Below are 16181 nucleotides of genomic sequence, written 5' to 3' on the forward strand. Positions count from 1 at the left end.
GATCAGTTGAAGAGTTGATGTATGTCACTGCGCTGAACTCTCTGATTGATTTCTCCTGCTGATGGGGCAAAACATATCAGGAGATTGTGATGGAAGAGTTTGCACATGATCTTTGAGCACACTACCACGAGCTGGTGCTCCAGCCTGGTTGTGGACCAGCTCTTTCAATATGGGCACCAGGTGAACTTTGCAGGGTCAATGAAGCTGGGAGCATCTTTGCTGCAGTTGAAATTGGTTGATGTCAGCATATCTGTCTGGTTGTTGTTTTCAGCTCGGTAGTGGTCTTGGTATAACTGAGTGGTGGTTCGCTAGGCCATTTTAGAGTGTGGTTAACAGTGGCTGTGAATCTGAAGACATCAGACCAGGCAAGGATCCCTTGGAGAACATAATGGGGTCATGGGGTCTCTGTTTACAATACAATAGTTACAAGGACATTGCAAGCATATTTTTTATTAGACTTGCTATCCAAAAATTGTATGGCTGATGAAACATTTGGGACAAGTATTTCATAATTCACTGGAGGTTAGATGTGAGGGGATCCATTCAAGTAGAATTCTGCCTATTGCAATTAGGTTGCAGGTAGAGAAGTAGATGCAAATGAAATACTGTGCCCCAGCTGATGGAATTATTTTGTGCGTGCAAAAAAGTTTACAAATTCCTTGTATTTCCTGTCTTATCTTGTATATGCTGCAACTTTTATTGTTACTTTCTGGCCAGAAGGATAGGAGGAAGGAGAAGGATTTTAGCTTTTAAGGTAGTTTTTAAAGTGAAATTTGGAGAGTATAACACTTGTGTGTACCTGTCGGAATAAAAGGCAAGGATAGTGGGTTTAGGGAATCTTGGTTTTCAAGAGATGTTGAGGCTCTGGTTAAGAAAAAAAAGGTCTTAGCAGGGATTGGCAGGTAGGAAGAGATGAGGTACTTGAGTATAAGAAATGCAAGAAAACGTTTAAGAAAGAAATTGGGAGGGCTAAAAGAAGGCATGAGGTTGCTCTATCAGACCAGGTGAAGGAGACTCCTAAGGGCTTCTACAGGTAAGTTAAGAATGTGGAGCCGAAAGAGATGGGGGAGATCTTAAAAAGCGAAGCAGCAGTGAGGTCATGGACCATGTACAGATTATACAGGAGGTGTTTGCTATCTTGAGTGGGGTAGGCAAATCCCCAGACCTTGACAAGGTGTTCCATCAGACCCTGTGGGAGGCAAGTGCAGAAACTGCAAGGGCCTTAGCAGATATGTTTAAGTCATCCTTAGTGACAGGGGAGGATAGCAAATGTTGAGCTGCTGTTTAAGAAAGGCTTTAAGAATAAACCGGGAAATTAAGGCCAGTGACCCTGACATCAGTAGTGGAAAAGTTATTTGAAAGTATCTTTAAGGGACCAAATATATAAGTATTTGGATAGACAGGGAATGATTAGGAATGGTCATCATGACTTTGTTAGTGGTAGGTCGTGTCTAACTAATCTTAGGTTTTTGAGGAAGTTGCTGGAAAGTTGCTGAAGGCAAGGCAGTGGATATTATCTACGTGGACTTCAGCAAGGCATTTGACAAGGTCCCGCATGGGAGGTTGGTCAAGAAGGTTCAGTTTCTTGACATTCAAAATGATTTAGTAAATTGGATTAGATATTGGCTTTGGGGAGAAGTCAGAGAGTGGTAGTAGATGGCGGCCTGTGACTAGTGGAGTGCCGCAGATATTGGTGCTGTATCTGTTGCTGTTTGTTATCTATATCAACGATCTGGATGACGTGGTTAACTGGATCAGCAGATTTGCAGATGACACCAAGATTGGGGGTGAGGAAGACTATTAAAGTTTGCAGCAGGATCTGGACCAGCTGGAAAAATGGCAGATGGAATTTAATACAGACAAGTGTGAGGTATTTCACTTTGGGAGGACCAAGCAGGGTAGCTCTTACACAATGAATGGTAGGGTACTGAGGAGTGTGATTAAAATGAAATCTGGGAATACGGTCTGTAATTTATTCAAAGTGGCGTCACAGGTAGAGGGGATTGTAAAGAAAACGTTTGGCACATTGACTTTCATAAGTCAAAATAATGAGCACAGGAAATGGGATGTTATGTTGAAGTTGTATAAGACATTGGTGAAGCCTAATTTGGAGTATTGCATTCAGTCTTGGTCAGCTTCCTACAAGAAAGATGTAAATAAGGTTGAAAGAGTATGGAGAAAATTTACAAGGATGTTGCCAGGACTGGAGGACGTGGGTTATAAGAAAAGATTGAATAGGTTAAGACCTTATTCTTTAGAACAGAGGTCCCCAACCTCCGGGCCGCGGACCGATACGGGGCAGCGAAGCATGCAGGGGTGCAGCGGTAGCTGGAGCACACCCAGCGCATCTTTAAGAAAAAAGCCGAAATAAACAAGCTAATTAATTAAGTGCTGCCCAGAAGCCAGTCTTCATTACAGGAACTGAGGTGGAGAGGGTCAATAACTTTAAATTCTTCGGCATTAAGGATTGATGTTTCTCTCTCTCAAAAGTGTCAGAGGATCTGTCCTGGGACCAGCACGTAACTGTCATTACACAGAAAGCATGGCAGTGCCTATGCTGTATTAGAAGTTTGTGTAGATTCAACATGTCACCTCAATCTTGACAGCCGTGTCTTTTCAGCCTGTCTGGGCTGGTGTTTAAATTGACCAAACAATGGAACAGCTAAAGGCTCCGGCGCCCTGCAAAGAGGAGTGGACATCGCGTAGAGCAAGTGAAATCGGCAATCGCTTCTGATCTGGGCTGCCGTGTACGTGACGGGTGACACCTAATTAATTAGCTTGTTTATTTTGGCTTTTTTCTTAAAAGATGTGCTGGGTGCGTCCCGGCTACTGCTGCATTTTGACGATTCAGAGAAGTTTGGGTAGGGAGGGGTACGGAGGGATATGGTCCAGGTGCAGGTCGATGGGAGTAAGCAGTTGAAATGGGTTGTCTGTGTGCTGTGACTCTGTGTAGAGGAGATCACCCCCTCTCCTCTTCATTACCAAATGCAGTACCTCAAATTGGAAAAAGTGCCAGTGAATCGCTGCTTCACCAACAAGGAACTCTCAGGTTCCTGCATGGTGGAAGTGGATAAAAAGACGGGTGTTGCTTTGCCTGTGCTCATTTGGGAAGGTGGCAAGAGCAGGGAAGTTGGTGTCACTGCAGATGGAGAAGTTTCAACTTGCTGGCTGTAAATGTTAACAGTTTGTCCTGATCCAGCCACTTTAACACTATGGCCAAGGCAGCACCCCAGCACCTCCACTTCCTCAGAAGGCTAAGAAATTTGGGATATTCTTGGTGACTTGCACTATTTTTTATTTAACAGATGCACCATAGGAAGAATCCTATTTGGATGCAACACAAATTTGTTATGACAACTGCTGTGCCCAAGACTGCAAGAAATTGTATCATGCACACCAACTCCTGCTCCACAGAGTCTGTCTGTATTTCTCGCTGCCTAAGGAAAGCAGCCAATTTAATAGTAGACCCCCTCCTATGCTCTGTGCATTCCCTCTTGTTTCTCCTCCCATGTGGCAGAAGATACTAAAGCTTGAAATTGCATACCACTATGCTCAAGGGCAGCTTCTAAATCACTCAAAAAAAACTCTTGAATGAACCTCTTATATTGTGTCAATGCAAGGAGCATTCGTAATAAGGTGGATGAATTGAAAGTGCAGATTGTTATTAATGATTATGATATAGTTGGGATCACAGAGACATGGCTCCAGGGTGACCAGGGATGGGAGCTCAACATTCAGGGATATTCAATATTCAGGAGGGATAGACATGAAGGAAGGGGAGGTGGGGTGGCGTTGCTGGTTAAAGAAGAGATTAACGCAATAGAAAGGAAGGACATAAGCCGGGAAGATGTGGAATCGATATGGGTAGAGCTGCGTAACACTAAGGGGCAGAAGACGCTGGTGGGAGTTGTGTGCAGGCCACCTAACAGTAGTAGTGAGGTCGGAGATGGTATTAAACAGGAAATTAGAAATGTGTGCAATAAAGGAACAGCAGTTATAATGGGTGACTTCAATCTACATGTAGACTGGGTGAACCAAATTGGTAAAGGTGCTGAGGAAGAGGATTTCTTGGAATGTATGCGGGATGGTTTTTTGAACCAACATGTCGAGGAACCAACTAGAGAGCAGGCTATTCTGGACTGGGTTTTGAGCAATGAGGAAGGGTTAATTAGCGATCTTGTCGTGAGAGGCCCCTTGGGTAAGAGTGACCATAATATGGTGGAATTCTTCATTAATATGGAGAGTGACATAGTTAATTCAGAAACAAAGGTTCTGAACTTAAAGAGGGGTAACTTTGAAGGTATGAGACGTAAATTAGCTAAGATAGACTGGCAAATGACACTTAAAGGAGTAACGGTGGATATGCAATGGCAAGCATTTAAAGGTTGCATGGATGAACTACAACAATTGTTCATCCCAGTTTGGCAAAAGAAGAAATCAAGGAAGGTAGTGCACCCGTGGCTGACAAGAGAAATTAGGGATAGTATCAATTCCAAAGAAGTAGCATACAAATTAGCCAGAGAAAGTGGCTCACCTGAGGACTGGGAGAAATTCAGAGTTCAGCAGAGGAGGACAAAGGGCTTAATTAGGAAGGGGAAAAAAGATTATGAGAGAAAACTGGCAGGGAACATAAAAACGGACTGTAAAAGCTTTTATAGATATGTAAAAAGGAAAAGACTGGTAAAGACAAATGTAGGTCCCCTGCAGACAGAAACAGGTGAATTGATTATGGGGAGCAAGGACATGGCAGACCAATTGAATAATTACTTTGGTTCTGTCTTCACTAAGGAGGACATAAATAATCTTCCAGAAATAGTAAGGGACAGAGGGTCCAGTGAGATGGAGGAACTGAGTGAAATACATGTTAGTAGGGAAGTGGTGTTAGGTAAATTGAAGGGATTGAAGGCAGACAAATCCCCAGGGCCAGATGGTCTGCATCCTAGAGTGCTTAAGGAAGTAGCCCAAGAAATAGTGGATGCATTAGTGATAATTTTTCAAAACTCGTTAGATTCTGGACTAGTTCCTGAGGATTGGAGGGTGGCTAATGTAACCCCACTTTTTAAAAAAGGAGGGAGAGAGAAACCGGGGAATTATAGACCGGTTAGCCTAACGTCGGTGGTGGGGAAACTGCTGGAGTCAGTTATCAGGGATGTGATAACAGCACATTTGGAAAGCGGTGAAATGATCGGACAAAGTCAGCATGGATTTGTGAAAGGAAAATCATGTCTGACGAATCTCATAGAATTTTTTTGGGGATGTAACTAGTAGAGTGGATAGGGGAGAACCAGTGGATGTGGTATATTTGGATTTTCAAAAGGCTTTTGACAAGGTCCCACACAGGAGATTAGTGTGCAAACTTAAAGCACACGGTATTGGGGGTAAGGTATTGGTGTGGGTGGAGAATTGGTTAGCAGACAGGAAGCAAAGAGTGGGAATAAACGGGACCTTTTCAGAATGGCAGGCGGTGGCTAGTGGGGTACCGTAAGGCTCAGTGCTGGGACCCCAGTTGTTTACAATATATATTAATGACTTGGATGAGGGAATTAAATGCAGCATCTCCAAGTTTGCGGATGACACGAAGCTGGGTGGCAGTGTTAGCAGTGAGGAGGATGCTAAGAGGATGCAGGGTGACTTGGCTAGGTTGGGTGAGTGGGCAAACTCATGGCAGATGCAATTTAATGTGGATAAATGTGAAGTTATCCACTTTGGTGGCAAAAATAGGAAAACAGATTATTATCTGAATGGTGGTCGATTAGGAAAAGGGGAGGTGCAACGAGACCTGGGTGTCATTATACACCAGTCATTGAAAGTGGGCATGCAGGTACAGCAGGCGGTGAAAAAGGCGAATGGTATGCTGGCATTTATAGCGAGAGGATTCGACTACAGGAGCAGGGAGGTACTACTGCAGTTGTACAAGGCCTTGGTGAGACCACACCTGGAGTATTGTGTGCAGTTTTGGTCCCCTAATCTGAGGAAAGACATCTTTGCCATAGAGGGAGTACAAAGAAGGTTCACCAGATTGATTCCTGAGATGGCAGGACTTTCATATGAAGAAAGACTGGATGAACTGGGTTTGTACTCGTTGGAATTTAGAAGATTAAGGGGGGATCTGATTGAAACGTATAAGATCCTAAAGGGATTGGACAGGCTAGATGCAGGAAGATTGTTCCCGATGTTGGGGAAGTCCAGAACGAGGGGTCACAGTTTGAGGATAGAGGGGAAGCCTTTTAGGACCGAGATTAGGAAAAACTTCTTCACACAGAGAGTGGTGAATCTGTGGAATTCTCTGCCACAGGAAACAGTTGAGGCCAGTTCATTGGCTATATTTAAGAGGGAGTTAGATGTGGCCCTTGTGGCTACGGGGATCATGGGGTATGGAGGGAAGGCTGGGGCGGGGTTCTGAGTTGGATGATCAGCCATGATCATAATAAATGGCGGTGCAGGCTCGAAGGGCCGAATGGCCTACTCCTGCACCTATTTTCTATGTTTCTATAAGTTAAAGATGAGCTCTTGATCTCGTTGTGGTCGAACTTAATTTGTCTAGCTGCACTGTACTTCATCTGAAACTGTAAAACTATGTTCTGCATTTTTTGTGTGATGTCTGGATGGCATGGAAACAAAAACTTTTCTCTATATCTCAGTACATATGACAATGATAATCCAATTATAAACAGAAGAAAACCTGCAGTTGCTGGAAATCCAAGGCACCACAAAATCGGCAAGTCAGGCGGCATCCAAAGAAAGGAATACAGTTGAAGTTTTGGGCTGAGACCCTTCAGGGCTGGAAAAAAAGATGAGAAGTCAGAGTAAGAAGGTGGGGGAAGTTAATCTAGTTACCACGCCAGAGAGGTGTGGAAGTAAGTACCCCTTTGGAATGCTGTTGGAAGGAAGGGAAGGCTGCACTTTCTGGAGGTGGCAGAAATTATGGATGATCATTTGAATGTGGTGGTTGGTGGGGTGGAATTTGAGGACAAGAATGGAGGTGTTGTCCAAACAGAAGTGCTGGGAATGGAATAGGCACTATCCACTATGCAGAGGAAACCGCAGTTGATATGAGGAGCACTGATGTGCAAAGTGTTGCCCGAGCATGCAACAAAGCCAGTAAAACTGGGCCAATGAAAGGAAATGTAGTCAAGGTTACTGTGTTTCTAATGGATATTGGATGATTTATCCCTTGAGACAGCAGTAGATAGGGAACAGAAAAGAGTGTTAACGTTTCAGAATCAATTCACTTTCTTGCTAAGTGGCTATGATTGGGTAAATAGTTAGTACTCAGTAGATAAAATAAACTTTTAGTTTAGTTCCAGTTGTTGCTACTTTTCACATGCCTGAGCTATGACTCAGCCATTGTGTATAATTAGAATTTATGCATGTGTTTTAAGGAAAAGGGAGAGAAGATTGGATCCATCTTAACAATCTCCGAAGTTCTTGGCAGCATGGTTTTAATACCGTTCTAGTGATTGATTCTTAGAATCAGAGGGTTTGCTGAGCAGTAATCGTCATTTCTGCGTACTGACTGTCTGAACACTCTTATCCAACTTCGTAGTCTGTGTACCAAGATAATTGTACTGTAACTGACATCAAATATCAGTTGTAACGACTGTCATTTGAGTTAGTTTTGTTTTGCCAACTGATCTATGGTTAACTCCATAATAAATGGTGGTTAGACTAATGTTGGTAAATAAGTTTTCCTAGTATGGTAGTTATAAATTGCTGTGTTGTTTGGACAGCAGCAAGTGGTTGCAGAGCCAACTATCTTTCAGCCTGAAGACTTTTTTTTTAAAGAATAGTACCATGGGAATAGTTACAGGACTCATATTTGGCTTTTTTAAAAAGGTTTTTGAAATCATTTTGCAGTAACTGCCCACTAATTCATTCCTACTTTAGTTGCTCATCAGTTAGAGTTTTCTCTTTAATTTGACTGATCTGTTTTTTTGCTCTGCTAACAGAGGAGGTGGCCAAGCTACAGAAACATCTGGCGCTCCTCCGTCAGGAGTACGTGAAGCTACAGCAGAAGCTGGCAGAGACGGAGAAAAGATGTGCCTTACTTGCAGCCACATCCAATGCTGGAAATTCCACTGACTCCTTTATTTCCAGATTACTTGCTATTGTCTCAGAGCTTTATCAGCAAGAACAGTACAGGTAAGTCTTCATAGTAAATGTTTAACTTCCTGTGTGATAAAATAGTTTGTCTTTTGGCAATGAAGCCGCAACTTAAATAGCTAAAACTGGTAAATCCTTTGATTTGGTTGAAGTAGGATATAGCTTTTCACTTTTTAAAACTGACAGTGTAAAAATTGTAAATATAGCCATGGGAACATCGAAATTCAGCAGTACTGCTATAGACTTTTGATGTAATTGATCATTTGACGTCTTTTCTGCTTCTGCAAATGAGTTTGGATGAAACTCTTTTGTAGGACTACTCATGAATGAGATGCAAGTTGATATATCAGACTGACCGTAACCCAGGTGCTTGTTACTGAATAATGAAGTAATTGGGTGTTTGATGTTTAATGTAATATTGCAATCATTTGCATTTGCACCTATTAAATGGATTATTTTAGACTTCTGATAATGTGAACACCCAATGGTAATATTCATCTTTGGTACGGAGGAGAGGAAGGAAAAGCTGTGGAGATTTATTCATTCCCTGCAGTTTGTACGATGGAAGTTAGCAGTTTGGTCTATGCAATATCTAATTTTCAGTATTAGGTATAAAACAACCTAGAACATTCCTGATAATAGTCATCATACAGTTGAGATCTTAGCTGGATATAGCATGAACAGTGCAGCATAAAAATGTATTGTGACTGAGAATAGGATAGCTAATACAGGGGTAGTCAAAAAAAAGGGTGAGAACAACTAGGACTGAATGTATATAGGCGAAAGCCACAGCTGGGGTATTAAATGGGTGTGTAATATTTGTCTTCAGTTGAGGATGCTGCCAGTGTCGCAATGTTCATTTTAAAGCCAATGTAATGCAACTCAGATTCTTATTGGACTGTCAAGTCAGTTTATTGGTCATCAGTTTCTCTACACAGTGAGCTTCCAACATCTGGTTGGTCTCTTATCCAAATACTCAAAGACCTGAGTGAGTTTAACTAAGTACCTATAGAAAGTATAATGAGAATGCTGAGCCACTGTTTCCCTGCAACTGAATGAAGAAGTGATACTGGTGCTGAATAGAGGAGTTTTCTCCCTGCTCTGGGCACTTTGGCTACTCTCTTCACTTTTCACCTTGATTTCCCTCATTGACCTTGCATACAGTCTTCTTCCCTTGGTTTGAACATGGAAACCCCTCACCTCCACTGCTTCATCTCCACCCCCATAACCCCCATTCTCAATCTCACCCCCACCCCTCTTATCTCCATACCCTCTCACACCTGTACTGTGACTATCCCCTCACGTTCACGTCCACCCTCCCCACTCCTCTACCCCCTCACCCACCCTTTCTACCATGACCTCATGCCCTCCCTCACCTCCCCTATCCACTCCTCCTTCCCCCGCTCCATCTTCTTCTACACCCTTCCTGGTGCTAGGATGAAAGATGGCGGCAGCCAGATCTCCGTCTGCTGGAATCCATGATATCTGGCATTGCTGTGGTGCATGCTGGGCTGGGTGTCTGGGAGCTGGAGACTCACCATGAAGCTCCTCGACAAGTAACACTACTTTTTGAAGTTGATGTTAAGGTGGTGATGAAATGGTGTACAGGAGTGAGATAGATTAGCTGGTTGACTGGTGTTGTAACAACCTCACACTTAACATCAGCAAGACCAGGGAATTCATTGTGGAAGTCAGGAGAATGCACACCAGTTCTCATTGAGAGGTTTACTGGTGGAAATGAGCACCTTTAATTTCCTTGGTGTGAACATCTCAAATGATCTGTCCTGGGCCCAACACATTGATGCAGTCATGAAGAAGGTACACTGATAGCTCTACTTTCAGAGTTTGAGGAAACTTAGTATGTCACCAAAGGCATACTACAGGTGGCCCCATTTTTCGAACGTTCGCTTTATGATATCTCGCTGTTACGAAAGACCTACATTAGTTACCTGTTTTCGCTAACAGAAGGTGTTTTCACTGTTACGAGAAAAGGCAGCGTGCGCCCGAGCAGCCAAGCTCCTCCCCCGGAACTGCATTCTAGCCGCCATTGCTTAAACACGTGCTTTATCTCGATTTATTTTGTGCATCCGTTAGCAAGATGAGTTCTAAGGTATCGGAAAAGCCTAAAGGAGCTCGTAAGGGTGTTACACTGTGTAAAACTAGACATAATTAAGCGTTTTGATCGTGGTGAATGAAGTAAGGACATTGTCCGCGCGTTGAACTTGCCTGTGTCCACCATTCACACTATTTATACGCAGAGAGAGAGAATCTTGAAAGCTGCCGATGTTACTGTTGGTTCTGCTCGTAGCAAAGTGGTCTGTCTTAGTCGGCATCCAGTAATGGATAAAATAGAAAGCCTATAGCTTGAGTGGATTGATGGGTGTACAAAGCGTGGTGTTCCGTTAAGTTTTCTTATACTTAAGGAGATATCAGTCAGTCTTTTTAATAAGCTGAAACAGTAAGCACTGGACGATGGTGATGAAAGTGTTGCGAAAGTGGAATTTAGAGGTAGTCATGGGTGGTGTGATTGGTTTCTGAGGCGAGGGCAGCTTCATAGTTCAAAGTTTACCAGAGAGAGTGCTTCAGCTGATACTGAAGCTGCCGAAAAGTTCCCAGCAGAACTGAAGAAAATAATTACAGAAGGTGGTTATTCGTATTAGCAAGTATTTAACTGTGATGAAACTGCAATTTATTGGAGTCTTCCCGATTCCAGTAAGTGAAACTACACTGTGCATACATTATTTCTACTTTGTATAGGCTGTGTATTTTTATGTGTTATTTGGTATGATTTGGCAGCATCAAAGCTTAAAGGTTACTGGAGGGAGTGTTTCTGCTGAGAGTGCTGCCGTGAGGTTTTCGCTGCGTTAGTGCTGCAGAAAAGTATTTCTACTTTATATAGGCTGTGTATTTATCATATCATTCCTGCTTTTGCTAAATGTTACTGTTATTTTAAGGTTTATGTGTTATTTGGCATGATTTTGTAGGTTGTTTTTTGGGTCTGGGAGTGCTCAAAATTTTTTCCCATATTAATAAATGGTAATTCTTTATTCACTTTACAACATTCCGGCTTACGAACCGTTTCATAGGAACGCTCTATCTTCGGATGGCGGGGGAAACCTGTATAGGTTTCTATCGAAATTTGGTGGCTGCCCTGATTAACTAGTGGCCCAATTAATGGGAATCCAGTGTATTAACTAAATGTTGAAGGGCAGATGGGAATAAAGATGGATGTTGCCTAAATTTTTGATGGTGACAGGACGTGCTGAAACTTTTTCAATAAAATTCTTGGCATAATAGAAAGAAAGGAAACTGTGTTGAACCTTTTACAAAACAATTAAGTACCACAATTTAAAGAGGATGTAAAGGCCTTAAATGATGAGATTTATTGGAATAGAATCAAGGACGAAGGACACAAGTTACATGAAGTTACTTGAGAATGAAATAGAGGGTATTTAATATTAAATTTAAAAAAATGTATCTTGATAATGTTTCCAAGTGTAAGTTGATCAGAGTTTACAAATTTAAGATAATTAGCAAAGCAGATGTAACATGGAAATTTTTTTGCAGGTTGGCTCAGTGATTTAGAATACCTTGCCCAAGAGAATGGTGGAAGCAGATGCAGTTAGTGAATTTTGAGAAGGATTAAAAATTGAAAGGGAAAAATGTGACATTTCATGCTGTGACCTTGAAGCAGAACTGTAGCAGCAGGGTTTAGTGGGTTTGGAATACTTCCACTGAAGTATTGATTTGTACAACAGGCACCATCTGCGAATGCATCACTCAATAAGTTAATTGACAAATAATGCTGGGAAGATACTGCATGTGGCAATTGAAAGAAGTACGAGAAAAAAACCAAGCAACAAAAATATAATGAGCATAATATGTATAAATGTGTAGTGCTGAATGTGGTCAAAATAGTAGGCAACAGGCCTATTACAGAGCCCAGATTGTTAATTTTGTTCAACTATCGTAGCTCAGTAATGAACAAACAAAATAGAACAATGAAGCCTTGCAGAATGAAACCATTAATATCTGAAAGTCTGTGTCCATTGCTGATTGAAAAACAAAGTGAGTGAGCATTAGGGCAGAGTAGATGTGACGATGATTCCATTTCAAGTGAGTAATTAGGAAGATCCTGGTGGCTTTTCAGTTTGGAAAGGAGGTGTGAGAGGTCGTGTTGTGGAAGGCAAATCAGAATATGGGAAATGAAAAACTAAATCTTAGACAAATTAACAAAGATTACCCAGTACAAGAAAATGAGGATTGTTTGAATATTTTTTAAAAACACCGACGCACATTCATTTGGGCGATATGCTGTTGCCGCATACTCTGTTAGTAGTCACTGGATTAGTACAATGTCGTCTGATCAGTGAGTTTGATTGGTGCACCTTTCATGGGTCAGTATTGTGGTGAGGTGAAGAACTGGCTATTGTTATTGACAATCTTTGTAGATAATGTTTTGTCTTGATCATTCCGTCAAATCAGCATTAAAATAAGTTATTTGCTCTTTACAGATTTTTTTCCTCTCTACATAATTTGTAATTTGAGGTGTCACTAAAGTTTTTTTTGACTTTTTCAAAGCACTTCCCATTTGTAATCTCTTCTAACTCCTTCCAGACGTTTGATTGAGGCATTGTTCTTGGTCATATTTAATTTAAAATTTGAGTTTCCTTGCAGCTTTTCAGCACAATAAGTAAATAAGCTGAATTCCTTCATTAATTGAATTGTATGGTCTATGGTGCCTTTTGGTTGTTCATTTCCTGGTCTGGTTTTGTGACTGGTGCCGGCATCATTGATGCCAAAATCATGTTTTGTTTTGCAGTGACCTGAAAGTGAAGGTTGGGGAAAAACACCTCCATGCTCACAAGTTTGTGATGGCAGCACGCAGTGATGCCTGGAGCCTTGCAAATCTTGCTTCTACCCACGAGCTAGATCTATCAGGTTTGTGCACGTGCTACTACATTTACAGTACTACAATCCTCATTTTCTTGTTCTACATTTAAGTCCAACGTTCTGAATGTATGTATTTCAAATTGATTATTGGTCTCCTGTATGGAGAAGGTAAGCATTTGGTTTACTGGTTCTTTGTGTCTTAAACAAATGAACCAGAAGAGGTCATGGTTATCCACTGCAACCAAGCAAGACCTCAGTTTGTGACAAATACTCATACCACTGCACCCATACTTCCGAGGTCGAGAGATTGGAATTGTCCCAGTGCAGTGGTTTTTCCACTTTAAATACACTCCTGCAGAAGTTTCACTGTCATTGTTGTACACAGTGGATAACCAGCACACTGCTATGTCCTTTTGATTAACTGTAAGTGAACAAAACTAGTGCAGAGATGTATAGATAATGGACTGCCTTCATGCAGTGTTTTCAATGATTGCATCCTCGAAATCTGCATTTTCATTGTAACATTCAAGGTGACTGTTGATACCTTCAAATTCTTCGTAGTTCCTAACTTGTTTTATTTTAACTTCTAGCTGTTTCTGGCATCTCCAAGCCTGGATGCTTGAAACTACAGTGAGCAAAACAATTCCAAGTTGTCTTGCTTCTTATTTCTTGCCAACTATCAGTGAGAAAAATCACTGCATTTTGAACAGGAGCACGTGCAGTTGACAGTATTTAAAAACCGATTGCTCTAAGTATGGTGTAGTATCTAAAGGAGCCAAAAGTTCACATGACTGACGCTAGTTAGAAGCTGTTCAGGAACATTTTCCTGTCCCAATTAAGCAGCATAGCATCCCAGATAAATAAAGGGAATCCCAGCTATTTTCTTTATTAGTTTTTGTTTTTTGAATTGGCCCAAATAAGCGTCTTTCCCAATTGACTGACGAACCAATTAAACCAATGAATGAAATACATTTAGAGCTCTCGATCAAGCTGACTCAGTGATTTGTCACATCAGTCCAATTAGGATCATTTTGACATTTTCAGCCTGAGTGTGCTACAGAAAGTGTTGTGTAGAAGGAAAATCTATATCCTTTTGTCCCTTGTTTTGACAAGAAAATTATAAATTATGCTAGAAGTATACTTTATAGCAAGTAATGGTCATTCAGCTTGTTCGTAAATAGCGATTTGGTCAGGAACCCAAGAAGAAAATCAGCTTGTAGATCTCTAGCTTCCAGGTTGTGATTCAAGAGGGGCAATGTGGAAATTATGGACAGCTGCATCCTGTTAACTTGTCAACCTTCCTCTTAACCAGGAGTTTTACACACTAACCACTATATTCAAAAGAAAACTGACGTCAAGAGGTTGGGGAAATGTTGATCATAGACTTGGTGTCTCTGAGAGTCACCTGAATCTAATGTGTAAGTGTAGCAAGCATTTATAAAAATGGTATGTCAGCCTTTATTGCTGGAAAATTTGAGTAACAGAAAAGGTATCTTATACTAAAATCATCTAGGATCTTTGTGAAACCACGCCCAGAGAGCCGTATTTAACTGTTTCTCTTACTCGGGGATCTATTTCTATTAAAGGAACTAGTGAAGATTTACCAGATTGGTTATTGAAATGAGAAGGGATTGAGTAGTTCAAACCTCAATTCTTTGTAGTTTAGAATGAGAGATCGCTTCATTGACATGTACAAAATTCTTAAGTAGGCTTGCCCGTCTTCTGGTACTGTACCTTGGCCACTGTCAGACTAAATTCAGACGGAAGTGAGGTGACATTTTTGAATTTGAAGGTTGAATCCTTGGAGTTCACTTCCTTTTGGGGGATGCAGAAGCTCAGTCATTGTTAGATATGAGGCATATTTTTGGACATTAAAGGAATTAGTAGCAAATAGTGGAAATTTTTTCTCCCAAATAGGGATAGGATATTCACCTCCATGTTTGAACATATTCCTCACATTTATAATTTTAAAGACCACAGTTGGGTTTCCCTTGGATTTTTTGAAAGAAAAGAGTTACAGTATGTTAATTCCTTCCTCATTTCTGGGATAAAATATTCTGATGGGGCGCTTTAGTAGCGAGGCAAAAATTATTGTGTGAATAGGGGAAGCAGGCAGTTAGATGGGGTTTGATACTCACGTGGATAGAAACATAAACATAGAAAATGTACAGCACAGTACAGGCCCTTCGGCCCACAAAGCTGTGCTGAACATGTCCTTACCTTAGAAATTAACTAGCCCTCTATTTTTCTGAGCTCCATGTACCTGTCCAGGAGTCTCTTAACAGGCCCTATCGTATCTGCCTCCACCACTGTCGCCGGCAGCCCATTCCACACACTCACCACTCTCTGCGTTAAAAAAACCAAACAACAACAACTTACCCCTGACATCTCCTCTGTACCTACTTCCAAGCACCTTAAAACTGTGTCCTCTTATGCTAGCCATTTCAGCCCTGGAAAAAAGCCTCTGACTATCCAGATGATCAATGGATGTGAAAGGAATGGAGGGATATGGATCATAGTCAGGAGGGCAACATTCCTAAATTGTCATCAAGATAGTGGGCTGTATGGCCTGTCCAAGGCTGCTGTGCTATGTATGTAAATTATAAACAAGGAACATTTTCACATCTGTAGAGTATCTCCAGCATTTTCTGCTTCTATTTTTATTCCAATGTCTAAAGAAATGTGACACCACCAAGAGAAAGGAACCTGATTGATCAGTAACCTGTTCACCATTGTAGATATTTACACTCTCCACCACTGCCATACAGTGGCTGCGGTGGGTATTACCTACAAAATACATGGAAGTTACTCACCTTGCTTGTAATAACAAATCTGTGACCCCTATCATCAAGAAGGAAGAAGACTTCTGAAGCATGGGAACACATAAGTTTCCCATCCATGTTCACACCATCATGACTTGGATATGTATAGATCTAAATGCTAGAAATTCCTTGGCAGAATCTCTGAATCCCTTCACCAGAAGTGTTAGAATTGATTGCACAGTTGTTGCACCGTCTTCTGGAGGATACTTACAGACAATAAATGCTGGGTTTGCTGTGATGCCCATTCCTTTAAAGTAGTCAGCTAGGGTCCCTCAGTATATGAAATCATCTTCATCCTGCACAACAAACTGAAATAAAAACAGAAAATGTTGAAAACACTCATTAGAGTAGACCACTAGAAAT

General features: G+C 41.4%; 1 protein-coding gene across 1 annotated transcript in view; it reads left to right on the forward strand.

The window, feature by feature from the left end:
- ankfy1 (ankyrin repeat and FYVE domain containing 1) overlaps window positions 1–16181 on the forward strand; it is a 98995-nt gene that overhangs the window by 4004 nt on the left and 78810 nt on the right. Inside the window, exons 2-3 of the mRNA XM_063031506.1 lie at window positions 7950–8142; window positions 12926–13044. Coding sequence (XP_062887576.1) covers window positions 7950–8142; window positions 12926–13044 — 312 coding nt within the window. The remainder of the gene's footprint in view (window positions 1–7949; window positions 8143–12925; window positions 13045–16181) is intronic.

This window comes from Mobula hypostoma, chromosome 23 (genome assembly GCF_963921235.1).
Source record: "Mobula hypostoma chromosome 23, sMobHyp1.1, whole genome shotgun sequence".
NCBI classification, from domain to species: domain Eukaryota; kingdom Metazoa; phylum Chordata; class Chondrichthyes; order Myliobatiformes; family Myliobatidae; genus Mobula; species Mobula hypostoma.